Source organism: Bison bison, unplaced genomic scaffold (assembly GCF_000754665.1).
Source record: "Bison bison bison isolate TAMUID 2011002044 unplaced genomic scaffold, Bison_UMD1.0 scf7180017864390, whole genome shotgun sequence".
Classification (NCBI taxonomy): Eukaryota; Metazoa; Chordata; class Mammalia; order Artiodactyla; family Bovidae; genus Bison; species Bison bison.
Genome location: NW_011494962.1, coordinates 939,639 through 953,298, shown reverse-complemented (window position 1 = coordinate 953,298; position 13,660 = coordinate 939,639). Strand labels below are relative to the sequence as shown.

General features: G+C 35.0%; 2 protein-coding genes across 2 annotated transcripts in view; both read right to left on the bottom strand.

Moving 5' to 3' along the window:
- The window catches only part of LOC105002138 (killer cell lectin-like receptor subfamily B member 1B allele A), a 10,210-nt gene extending 1,831 nt beyond the window's left edge, over nt 1-8,379 (bottom strand). The window contains exons 1-4 of the mRNA XM_010858648.1: nt 7,952-8,379; nt 7,101-7,172; nt 6,351-6,502; nt 5,320-5,447 (exon numbers count right to left, since the gene is read on the bottom strand). Of these exons, the coding sequence (XP_010856950.1) occupies nt 5,320-5,447; nt 6,351-6,502; nt 7,101-7,172; nt 7,952-8,084 (485 nt within the window). The 5' untranslated portion in view covers nt 8,085-8,379. The remainder of the gene's footprint in view (nt 1-5,319; nt 5,448-6,350; nt 6,503-7,100; nt 7,173-7,951) is intronic.
- Nucleotides 8,380-9,796: 1,417 nt separating this feature from the next.
- LOC105002137 (natural killer cells antigen CD94) overlaps nt 9,797-13,660 on the bottom strand; it is a 23,804-nt gene continuing 19,940 nt past the window's right edge. Inside the window, exon 8 of the transcript XR_826919.1 lies at nt 9,797-10,696. The gene's annotated coding sequence lies outside the window, so the exon portion shown is untranslated. The remainder of the gene's footprint in view (nt 10,697-13,660) is intronic.

The following is a 13,660-nucleotide window of genomic DNA, read 5'->3' as shown; positions in this document are numbered from 1 at the left end:
GTCAGTTTTTATTCCAACCCCAAAGAAAGGCAATGCCAAAGAATGCTCAAACTACCACACAATTGCACTCATCTCACACACTAGTAAAGTAATGCTCAAAATTCTCCAAGCCAGGCTTCAGCAATACATGAACTGTGAACTTCCAGATGTTCAAGCTGGTTTTAGAAAAGGTAGAGGAACCAGAGATCAAATTTCCAACATCCACTGGATCATCGAAAAAGCAATAGAGTTCCAGAAAAGCATCTATTTCTGCTTTATTGACTATGCCAAAGCCTTTGACTGTGTTGATCACAATAAACTGTGGAAAATTCTTCAAAAGATGGGAATACGAGACCACCTGACCTGCCTCCTGAGAAAGCTGTATGCAGGTCAGGAAACAACTATTAGTACTGGACATGGAAAAACAGACTGGTTCCAAAGAGGAAAAGTAGTACCTCAAGGCTGTATACTGTCATCCTACTTATTTAACTTATATGCAGAGTACATCATGAGAAATACTGAGCTTGAGAAAGCACAGCTGGAATCAAGATTGCCAGGAGAAATATCAATAATATCAGATAGGCAGATGACACCATTCTTATGGCAGAAAATGAAGAACTAAAGAGTCTCTTGATGAAAGTGAAAGCGGAGAGTTAAAAAGTTGGCTTCAAGCTCAACATTCAGAAAACTAAGATCATGGCATCCTGTCCCATCACTTCATGGCAAATAGATGGGGAAATAGTGGAAACGGTGGCTGACTTTATATTTCTGGGCTCCAAAATCACTGCAGATGGTGATTGCAGCCATGAAACTAAAAGACGCTTACTCTTTGGAAGGAAAGTTATGACCAACCTACACAGCATATTAAAAAGCAGAGACATCACTTTGCCAACATAGGTCCATCTAATCAATGCTATGGTTTTTCCAGTGGTCATGTATGGATGTGAGAGTTGGACTATAAAGAAAGCTGAGCGCAGAATTGATGCTTTTGAACTGTGGTGTTGGAGAAGACTCTTGAGAGTCCCTTGGACTGCAAGGAGATCCAACCAGTCCATTCTAAAGGAGATCAGTCCTGGGTGTTCGTTGGAAGGACTGATGTTGAAGCTGAAAGTCCGATACTTTGGCTACCTGATGTGAAGATCTGACTCATTGGAAAAGACCCTGATGCTGGGAAAGATTGAGAGCAGGAAGAGAAGGGGACGACAGAGGATGAGATGGTTGGATGGCATCACTGACTCGATGGACATGGGTTTGGGTGGACTCCAGGAGTTGGTGATGGACAGGGAGGCCGGCGTGCTGCGGTTCATGGGGTTGCAAAAAGTCAGACACAACTGAGTGACTGATGCCATGATCTTAGTTTTCTGAATGTTGAGCTTTAAGCCAACTTTTTTACTCTCCTCTTTCACTTTCATCCAGAGGCTTTTTAGTTCCTCTTCACTTTCGGTGGTGTCATCTGCATATCTGGGGTTACTGTGTATGGTGTTCAGAAGTGTTATAATTTCATTCTTTTACATGTAGGTATCCAGTTTTCCTAGCATCACTTATTGAAAAGGCCATCTTTGCCCTATTGTATATTCTTGCCTCCTTTGTCAAAAATAAGGTACCCATAGGTGCATGGATTTATTTCTGGGCTTTCTATCTTGTTCCATTGGCCTATGTTCTGTTTTTGTGCCTGTATTATACTGTTTTGATGACTGTAGCTTTGTAGTATAATCTGAAGTCAGGAAGGTTGATTCCTCCAGCTTCATTCTTCTTTCTCAAGACCGCTTTGGCTATTTGGGGTCTTTTGTGTTTCTGTATGAATTGTGAAATTTTTTGTTCTAGTTCTGTGAAAAATACTATTGGTAATTTTATAGAGATCAACAATATTGATTCTTCCTACCCAGGAACATGGAATATATCTCCTGATTTAATTCATCAGTGTCATAATTTTATGTATACAGTTCTTTTGTTTCCTTCAGTTCAGTTCAGTTCAGTTGCTCAGTTGTGTCCGACTCTTTGTCAGACATGAACCACAGCATGCCAGGCCTCCCTGTCCATCCTTGGGTAGGTTTATTCCTAGATATTTAATTCTTTTTGTTGCAATGGTGAATGGGATTGATTCCTTAATTTCTTTTTCTGACTTTTATTGTTAGTATATAGGAATACAAGTGATTTCTGTGTATTGATTTTTTATCCTGTGACTTTTCTAAATTCACTGATTAGCTCTAGTAATTTTCTGATAGTATCTTTAGGGCTTTCTATGTATAGTATCATGTCATCTGCAAACTGAGAGCTTTGCTTCTTCTTTTCTGATCTGGATTCCTTTTATTTCTTTTTCTTCTCTGATTGCTATAGCTAGGACTTCCAAAACTAAGTTGAATAATAGTGGTGAGAGTGGACATCCTTGTCTTATTCCTGATCTTAGGGGGAATGCTTACAGTTTTTCACCATTGAGAGTAATGTTTTATGTGAGCTTATCATATATGGTCTTTACTACATTGAGGTAGCTTCCTTCTACACCTATCTTTTGAAGAGTTTTAATCATAAATGGGTGTTGAATTTTGTCAAAGCCTTTTTCTGCATCTATTGAGATTATTGGCCACCTCATGCGAAGAGTTAACTCATTGGAAAAGACTCTGATGCTGGGAGGGATTGGGGGCAGGAGGAAAAGGGGACGACAGAGGATGAGATGGCTGTATGGCATCATCAACTCGATGGACATGGGTTTGGGTGGACTCTGGGAGTTGGTGATGGACAAGGAGACCTGGCGTGCTGTGACTCATGGGGTCAACAAAGAGTCGGACACGCCTGAGTGACTGAACTGAACTGATTGAGATTATTACATGGTTTTTATTTTTCAATTTATCAGTATGGTGTATTACATTGATTAATTTGTGTATATTGAAGAATCCTTGCATCCCTGAAGTAAACCCAACTTGCTCATGGTGTGTGATCTTTTTAATGTGTTGTTGGATTCTGTCTCCTAGAATTTTGTTGATGATTTTTGCATCTTAAAAATGGATTAAAGAACTAAATGTAAGACCCAAAACTATAAAACTGTTAGAGGAAAACATAGGCAGAACACTCGATGACATAAATCAAAGCAAAATCCTCTATGACTCACCTTCTAGAATAACGGAAACAAAAACAAAAGTAAACAAGTGGAACCTGATTAAACTTAAAAGATTTGCACAGCAAAAGGAAATTATACACAAGGTGAAAAGATAACCCTGAAAATTGGAGAAAATAATAGCAAATGGAACAATTGACAAATGATTAATTTCCAAAGTATACAAGCAATGCCTATAATTCAATACCAGAAAAACAAACAACCCAATCAAAGAGTGGGGAAAAGACCTAAATAGACGTTTCTCCTAGAAGACATAGAGATGGCTAACAAACACATGAAAAGATGCTCAACATCACTTATTATTAGAGAAATGTAAATCAAAACTACAATGAGATACCACCTCACACTGGTCAGAATGGCCATCATCAAAAAGTCTACAAACAATAAATGTTGGAGAGGGTGTGAAGAAAAGGAAAACTCTTTGCCCTGTTGGTGGGAATGTAAATTCATACAGCCATTATGGAAGGTGGTATGGAGAATGCTTTAAAAATTAGATATAAAACCACTATATGACCCTGCCTTCCCACTCCTAGGCATATACCCTGAGGAAACCAAAATTGAAAAAGACACATGTACCCCGATGTCCACTGCAGCACTATTTACAATAGCTAGAATAAGGAAGCAACTTAGACGTCCATCAACAGATGAATGGATAAAGAAGTAGTGGTACATATACACAATGGTATATTACTCAGCCATAAAGAATTGCATTTGAGTCCATTCTAATGAGGTGGACAAACCTAGAGCCTATTATACAGAGTGTAGTAAGCCAGAAAGAGAAAGATAAATATTTTATACTAACACATATATACAGAATCTGGAAAGATAGTACTGAAGAATTTATTTGCAGGGCAGCAATGGAGAAACAGACATAAAGAACAGATTTATGGACATGGGGAGAGTGGAGGAGAGGGTGGTATGTATGGAAAGAGTAGCATGGAAACTTACATTACCGTATGGAAAACAGATAGCCCATGGGAATTTGCTGTATGTCTCAGGGAACTCAAACAGGGTCTCTGTATCAACCTAGAGCGGTGGGATGGGCAGGGTGATGGGAGGGAGCTTCAAGAGGTAGGGGATATATGTATATTTATGGCTGATTCATGTTGAGGTTTGACAGAAAACAGAAAAATTCTGTAAAGCAATTATCCTTCAATTAAAAATAAACAAAATTTAAAAATTTTTAATAAATAAATAAATTGAAAAAAAAAAGACTACTGTCATGATGAAACCATATTGGATTATACCCTAAATCCAATCAGAATATCCTTATGGGAGAGCAACATACACAGAGAGATGCAGAGAAGGTGCAAAGGAAGTTGGAGGTATAGACAGTTGTCTCTTTGTACTCAGGATGTGGGGAGTGGGGAGATTCTTCTAGGATCCCCAAGATAACATAGTCCACAGATGCTCAAATCCCAGGCAGTCCTCTGTGTCTACATGGTTGGTTGAACTTGAGAATTCAGAACCCGCAGATACAGAGGACTGACTTGTCTTTAAATGATGCCAAGGATTGGCAGAATATTTTGTATTTTCATGCAGGTTTACTGTATTTCCTTTATACAGTAATATTTTTATAAACAAGTTCCACAGTATTTACAGAACAAATAAATGTTTTTCATCATCAACAACAGTTAGCTTTCTCTCTGGAAAAGTTTAGCAAGCTCCTTCAGACAAAGGATCTTTCCAGTAAAAAACCAACTCTACCAAGATCTTGATTTCAAACCTCTGTTCCCTCTGCTTGAGAGAATACATTTCTGTTGTGTTAAGCCACCCAGTTCATAGTGATTTTTTTCTGACAGCAAACTATACAAAGTACACTAGGTGAGTCCTGGAGAATTAGAGAGCACATTTTAAGAAAATTTCAATACATGCACATGTCTTGCAGTCAGACAAACTACACTGAAATTAAAATGACAAATCTGAAGCTTACTCACTTTGTAATCTTATGCAAGTTTATTTATTCAATTATCTTTTACTAAAATGCAAAATAATTATACTTCAATAAGCAATTTCAATGAGCTTTGAAAGGAACATATTTAATTTAGTATAGTATTTGGTATGTTACTAAGTATTTTATTCCTTGCTTTCCATCTTTCCTATCTTTTACTTATTGATTTCTTACAGGTGCATCTATTATAAATGCTACCCAGATCCACATTAAATATTTCTATATGGAAGAAAATAATATTGTTCTGTACTGAAATTTTAAAAAGCAAGAGACTTACTTGTCCAGGGTAAGTTTTGTATCATCTAGCCAAACCCAGTTCAGTTGTTTATTGCTGTAGTATAAACTAATTGAAAACTTTTCTTTTTGCAAACCGCATTGCATTTTTGACAATTTTATTATAAAATTCTGCAGAAAGGAAGAGGAAAATAAATCAAAAAGTGGAACTTTTCTTGCAAAAGAGGAATATAATAGTTTAAATATGTATATTTTACTTCTCTTTGGATTCTCTGTTCTTTATATTGAAAGAATCTGGAGGGATTAACCCTAAATTCTTCAGATATAGGCTGGATGCTCAGAGCTAATAACTCATTTATTCACTGAGTAATTTTTTTGGTACATATATCATTCTAGTCATTTTCTTAAGTTATGGGTTGTAAAAGTAAGCATGAAATTTTAAAACTGTAGTTGCTCAAATTAGGCACTGAAAAAATGAATAGTATTCATTGACTTATGTAATAAGTAGTATTGACACATGGTACAAGAACAGAAATACAGGATTGAAGGAGAGAAATAATTAACAGGGAATTTTAACAGATTTTAGTGAACTAAGGACATTTTCCAAGTGGATCGTCTAGTAAGCTAAAATCTTAAAACAAGATGTATTAACTGAGAGATGATAGTTTGGGATAGGAGGTAGAGGAAATAAAATTTGTCACAGGTAAACAGAACAAGGACATAAAAGAGCTTAAGCGGACCGTGATCAATGTAAATAACTTCAATGCAGTTGGAGACCATGGCACACTTTCCTTAGAACAGTGTGATGGAGAGTCCCTAACAACAGAAGAAGACAGAGAAATAGGCAGAAATCAGACTACAAGTGATCTTATCTATGTTTTACTTAGACTTTACCCCAAGTGCTAGAGGAAAACCACTCAGGTTTTATTGAAATACACATTCAAAATTACAAATTGCAGAGATTTTGGTGACTACACTATGGAAAGTAATTCAGAAGAATACAAAACCCAAGTGATTGCTGTCATCCTAAAATTTTCTGATACCAAAATTTATAAAACAAAATCTCGTCCTTACCATCTCTTCTTCAGTATTTGACTTAAGAAATTCAGAATGTAAATTGGTGCAATAATGGTGACATTCCTTCCAAGGAACACTGTTTCTTGAAAAATAGTAGCAGTTTTCTCCATACTGATGCCAGTTGTTTGAACAAGTAGGGTATTTCCAAACTATTAAAAATTTAAAATATAACTGAATGATTTCCATCAGTGCAAATTACATCTGTAAGTTGACATAGCAAATCTACTATCTACAAACAAAAACACTTTTTTATTTTTACATTATAGGCTGTGTGCACTTAAATTTAGTGTTAAATTTTTCTTAAGTTAATAACTCAATTCATTGAAAACATTTAGATTCATAAGCTGTATACTAGGAAATAATTTTTAATGACAAAATTAGAAATGTGTCAGGAAAACTATTCAGTGTATATGACTATTAAAATTATCAACATAATATTCTTTCTTTGTTTTCACATGAAAATAAAATATGAATATAATTATCTTTAAAAAGCTGTAAGTTTCAAAAATAAGACAATAAGAAATACATAAATGAAATCATATAGATAAGCCCCAAAATTATGATACCTTGTGGAAATATTTTATTTAACTTCAGGTTGTCATTTAATAGTGCCATCATCATTTGAGTCTTAATAGATTTGACATATATATATTTACACATATCCAGTTACATGCATTAAACAAAACAGTTAATTGTCTCTTATCTCCTGCAAATAAAATTATGACTCAGGGACTCATCCAAAATTACCTGTTTTATTTGCTTCTGTATTGGAGGAGCTATTTCTTGGACATCCTTCTGGTTGAAATGGCTTTTTATTCACTGAAGAGAACTCAGAAAGGTCAGTTTTAAACTCAAAAAGAAAAATATGACACATTTCTATAGGTAAAACATTGTGCTGAATTCAGAGCTACAAAAATGATGAATGAAGCATCATTTACTTCAAAGAACTTAAATGTAATAAAGTCATAATCATGAAAATCAAATTATAGTACATATACAAGTTTACACAGCCATAAATCAAAGAAGAAAGAAATATTGTTCTGATAACAGTATAAGAAAGCTTTTTCTTTTTTTATTTTATTATTATTATTATTATTTACTTTACAATATTGTATTGGTTTTGCCATACATCAACATGCATCTGCCATGGGTGTACACGTGTTCCCCATCCTGAACCCCCCTCCCACCTCCCTCCCCATACCATCCCTCTAGGTCATCCCAGTGCACCAGCCCCAAGCTTCCTGTATCCTGCATCGAACCTGGACTGGTGATTCGTTTCTTATATGATATTATACATGTTTTAGTGCCATTCTCCCAAATCATCCCCGCCCCCATCCCACAGAGTCCATCACAGAGAAAAAAATTTTAAAGGTATTTCTGGTAAAGGAAACATGAGAACAAATAGTAAGGCAGTATGTAATATTCTTGATATGCTTAAAAGTGGACAACATTTTTATATGTCTCTAAGAAATTAAGTTTTGTTCAGAGAATATTTACTTTTTTAAAAAATAGAACTGGTCAAAATGATGTATTATCTTCAACACATTTCACTACGTGAATAATGGAAAAGTAGACTTCTATTTCATATTTTGACTTACACTCAATGACCAAGTATCCAACAGACAGAAGAAGCCCCAGGAAAATGATCCACAGAAACACAGCAACATATTTCCATGAAGAAAGTGGAGTAGGGTGATCTATATAGAGAGAGATGAAGACATCTTGTAACATCAACTCTAAATGTTTATTCAGAGTTCTGCTTCTGTTTAAGGTGCAGTAAACTCTATAGCAATGTAGCTCACATCCTAAAAATAGAGAAAAGGAAGGCAATCTACAAAATCATAACATATTGAGAGAATGAGGCAGTTGAATTGATAAAGTGATCAGGTGATCTGAATTCTAAAGAGATAAAGCCCCGACTCTATGGAAAGACAGCACGCAAACTCTACTTCACCTTTGGCAAAGCATAGGAAGAAAAGTGGAAGCCATATTAGAGTAAAGTATTTCAACAAATCTTCAAGGCTAAAAGCAGACTTCAAGGCAGAAGTATCAGAGATCAAACTGCCAATATCTGTTGTATCATAGAAAAAGCAAAGGTGTTCCAGAAAAACATCTACTTCTGCTTCATTGACTACACTAAAGCCTTTGACTGTATGAAAATTCTTAAAGAGATAGGAATACCAGGTCACCTTCCCAACCTCCTCAGAAACCTGTAAAGCTATGACAAACCTAGACAGTGTATTAAAAAGCAGAGGCATTACTTTGCTGACAAAGGTCCATCTAGTCAAAGCTATAGTTTTTCCAGTAGTCATGTATGGATATGTGAGTTGGACCACAAAGAAAGCTGAAGGACAAAGAATTGATGCTTTCAAATTGTGGTGATAGAGACTTTTGAGAGTCCCTTGGACAGCAAGGCAATCAAACCAATCAATTCTAAAGGAAATCAACACTGAATATTCATTGGAAGGACTGATGATGAAAGCTGAAGTTTCAATTCTTTGGCCACCTGATGTAAACAGCAGACACATTGGAAAAGACCCTGATGCTGGGAAAGACTAAAGGCAGGAGGAGAAGGGTACAACAGAGGATGAGATGGTTGGATGGCATCACCAACTCAATAGACATGAGTTTGAGCAAGCTCCAGAAGGTAGTGAAGCACAGGGAAGCCAGAAGAGCTGTAGCCCATGGGGTCGTGAAGGATCAGACACAATTTAGTGACTAAAAAACAACAACAAGCCCACCCTGTACCCTGCATTGACAGTAGGCAAAAGCCATCTGCTTCTAGAGAAGAGACAGAAAACCAGCTTCTTCCCAATATCCTGAAATTGTACAAAGCAGAGGACCTTAGCTGGAGTAGAGAGAAGAAACTTCCTCACACACAAAATCCACCAATACAGGATACATGCCACAAAGGAAGGGACAGAAAATCCACCTGTTGTCATCAGAAGAAGAAAAAGCTTGGGTCTTTTCAGCTAAAAATTGATTTCCATCAATTACATACTCTAATCTCTAGAACATTTAACTATCATGTCTCTGTTTATATTTTTATATTGGGTATAAGCATGAAACTTACCTTTTGGAGTTTTTTGGTAATTGATTTCCATCTGTGAAAGAACTTTATAGACAGTGAAAATCTAAGAAGCTTTATTAGGTAAAAATAAACTTAAAGACAGGATGATGGCTCTAAGTCGTTCTGTTTGATCCATGGTAAAATATGAACTGTGGTGAAGTATGTCACTGTATACATACTTATGCACATACATACAATTAGTAATATCATTAATAAAGTTTTCCCAAACCAGTAGGTTTTCCCATACAAATCTACTAGTAGCTGCATTGATAAGAAGTACAGACACTGGTAAGATGAATTGTTCATCAGAATTTTAAAAAGAAAACAATTTCTGAATCTATAACAAGCAGAGTGTATTAGGTATTAAGGGGTCTTTAAAAATTTGTTGACAATATATTAAGCAAAATTTAAAAATACTTCTTAATTAACCTCATGGTGAATCTGTATATCATAAACCATATTGTAATAATTAACAATCTAAAAATTTGGAAAGTAATCAATTGAGGTTCCCATTAAAATAATACATCTTAGCCAAAGTATTGAATATCCATTTGATGTAAGACAAAATAGAACTAGGACACTGATACACAGCTCACTTCTAATCATTCTACATATTGATTTAAAACATATGAGGACTGCAAATTAGCAATAGGAAAAGTACAAATGAAAGCAAATTTTAAATGATAGGAAGATATATCATTGAATCCCTATAATCATACGCACCAGTAAAGTAATAACATTGGCGTTTGTGTATCAAGAAGCACGGCACTTGAAAAAGTACACTTTGAACACACTATGCCAGCAAATACACAAACCAGGAAAACAAGAAAAGTAGTCCCTAATTCACAGCAACTGCGTTAGAATAATGAAATTATCTCTTCATTTTCTCACTTCTCTATTTTCCAAATATCCTACTATATAGTGTTGATATCTTAAATGATAGAAAATGATAAACAGCATATCTCGATCCTCAAACATTTCATTCAGTCTAAAAATGCTGATATTATGTTTACAACATAGTTACAGTGATGACTCTCATGGGGAAAAATATAATCTTCCCTCAAAAGCACTTATTTTCTTTGTTTAGTAAGAAAAAAAAATTTAGATCATGTGTGTGTGCATATAAGCATGATAATGAATAATTCTGCGTATTTTTTAAGTAGAAAACATGAAAGACCTTTTCTCTTGGTAGTTTCAAGTCTTTGTCCCCTCTGTGGCTGAGATGATGGTTGAAATAGCAAATCGGAGTAAGTTACAACTTCTTCACTCATTACTGAAAGGCAGAGATACAAGAAAATGAACAAAAAAATTCATTTTAAATTCATGTAAATTGTGAAATCCATAAGTAAAATTGGTATTGAATAAAATGATATTGGGATTGAATTTGAATAACTAGTGAATTCTAATTGGTTAGAATACAATTACAAATATGAAAATATTTTAAGAATGAAGAAATATTAATTTTTAACTGTTGCTTAATGAGTTCGTAGGACTTCTCAAGTTGCTCAGTGGTAAAGAATCCACCTGCCAATGCAGGAGAAGCAGGTCTAATCCCTGGGTCAGGAAGATCCTTTGGAGGATGAAATGGCAACCCACTACAGCATTCATGGGGGAAAATTCCCTGGACAGAGGATCCTGGGGGGCTGTAGTCCATGGGGTCACAAAGAGATGGACACAGCTGAGCGACTGAGCACACACGCAAAGTAGTTGCTATAGTATATTACTTTTGGCCTTTTAAATATTATCTACTCACAATTGCAAATCTGTTAATATCATTTATTTATAAGTAAAAATGCAAAAGATGATCTGATGGCTTTACTGAATTCTTTCGACTGAAATTTATTCTTATAGCTTGGCACTTCCATTCTTTCACAATTTCACCTGTTCCTGCTTTCTTTCTAGTCTTATCTTTCAACTCAATTTATTTTCATTTTCCCCATAATTCCACTGACACATTTGTTCTTTCTCAACATACCACAAGCACTTCTCCAATTTCAGTGTTTTGCTCAAATTCTTCCTTCTCAAGTACATTTTCCTCCTCTATTTGCTCATAATGAATCTGTAGATCAAATTCTACCACCTTTAATAAAATTTCCAGATCCTCCAATAACAATTAATCTCTTTTTCCAATTTTTCTCATTATTTTTCGTTTATCACCATCCAATTAGTTATCTCCTTTTACCTTATCTTATCTTTCATTAACGTGTCCCCAATGTATTGTGAATTTCTTAATACATCTTATTAACCTTTGTTATTGCTTTAATTGTTCATTAGCTTTCTATATGAAGTATAAAAAGTAACAGTTTGTGTATTAAACTTTAATCTGAAATAATTTGAAAAATACTTTTCATGATTAAACATTTTAGAAAATTTGATAGGAATCATTGTGAAAAATTTTTATGCTATTACTAAAGGATAATATATCCAATTTATGCATAGTTCAATTATGTCTAATTATGCTTTACCCTTTTGGAATTTTATATTTCCTCATTTATTTTCTTTAAACCTCAAATTTATTCCAGTTAATAATGTCAAGGTATCATAAAATGTCAAATTAAATAGTATCAGTGATAATAATACTTTTATTTCCTTTTCTCCCAAGTGATATTTATAGAGATATATAAATGTATATATATATATGATTGAAAATTATATATAATCATATAAAATTATATTATTATTTTTAAAACATATCTACATATTGATATACAAGTTTGTCTTTGCATCTATAACTTCAGTTTATTTGATCCAAATTCACTCAAAATTCCAAAAATACACGTTGAGAAACAATAGAAATCTGGGAAATTAACAAATACCTGATTTTTAGAAGACAGCGTCTGAACTTGAGTGTGTGTCTATATCCTCGGAAGAAGCAATCTTATCTTTTATCACAGCAGTTTGAATTTAAGAATTTTGATCATCAAGAGCCCAGAAAGTAAGCCAAGAAAAGAAATACACAGGCTAATAATGCCTTTGCCTGTCATATGAGAGACTCTGACAGGTGAGAGCAGAATTCAAGAATAAGAGTGCTCTGGATGTAGCCACACAGGAAACTGTTTTACTGCTGCTCAGTTTAGCTCTGTATCATCTCTAGATTGGGCATGTCATCAATCTTACCTTAAATTACACAAGATACCTAACATATTTTCACTAAAGACCAGTTTTACTCAACCCATGCTTTGTCACAGACATACTTGAATACATCATTTATTGTTTTTTTTTTTTTAAAGTAGCTTCAAGTGCTTTTAATTATTTCCAGTGGACTTTATTACATTTTACATTCATTTTATATTTACATTTTACATGCTATTTTGGAACTATTATTTATAGACACTTGTGATGTCTCTTTATCAACTCTTTCTGTTCTAAGGTAAGTACTATTTTTCATCATTAGACGGTGCATGCAAATTTTCACAGTTCTCAGCATTTATTATTAGTGGGTAATTAATTCCCAAATAATTTAAATCTGCTATAGTCACTAAAAAACAAAACTACAAATACTAATCAATGAATTATTCACATTTAAATAAAATTCATTTTCCCAAAATAATTTAACTCTTGGTGGAATAGAAAACACTTAAAACATTTTGACAATTCTAGCATTATTTTAGCTTCAATTCAGTTCAGTCACTAAGTCGTGTCCAACTCTTTGTGACCCCATGAATAGCAGCACGCCAGGCCTCCCTGTCCATCACCAACTCCCAGAGTTCACTCAAACTCACATCCATGGAGTCAGTGATGCCATCCAGCCATCTCATCCTCTGTCATCCCCTTCTCCTCCTGCCCCCAATCCTTCCCAGCACCAGAGTCTTTTCCAATGAGTCAACTCTTCACATGAAGTGGCCAAAGCACTGGACTTTCAGCTTTAGCATCATTCCTTCCAAAGAAATCCCAGGGCTGATCTCCTTCAGAATGGACTGGTTGGATCTTCTTGCAGTCCAAGGGACTCTCAAGAGTCTTCTCCAACACCACAGTTCCAAAGCATCAATTCTTCGGCGCTCAGCCTTCTTCACAGTCCAACTCTCACATCCATACATGACCACTGGAAAAACCATAGCCTTGACTAGATGTACCTTTGTTGGCAAAGTAATATCTTTGCTTTTCAATATGCTATCTAGATTGGCCATAGCTTTCCTTCCAAGGAGTAAGCGTCTTTTAATTTCATGGCTGCAGTCACCATCTGCAGTGATTTTGGAGCCCCCAAAAAACAAAGACTGACACTGTTTCCACTGTTTGC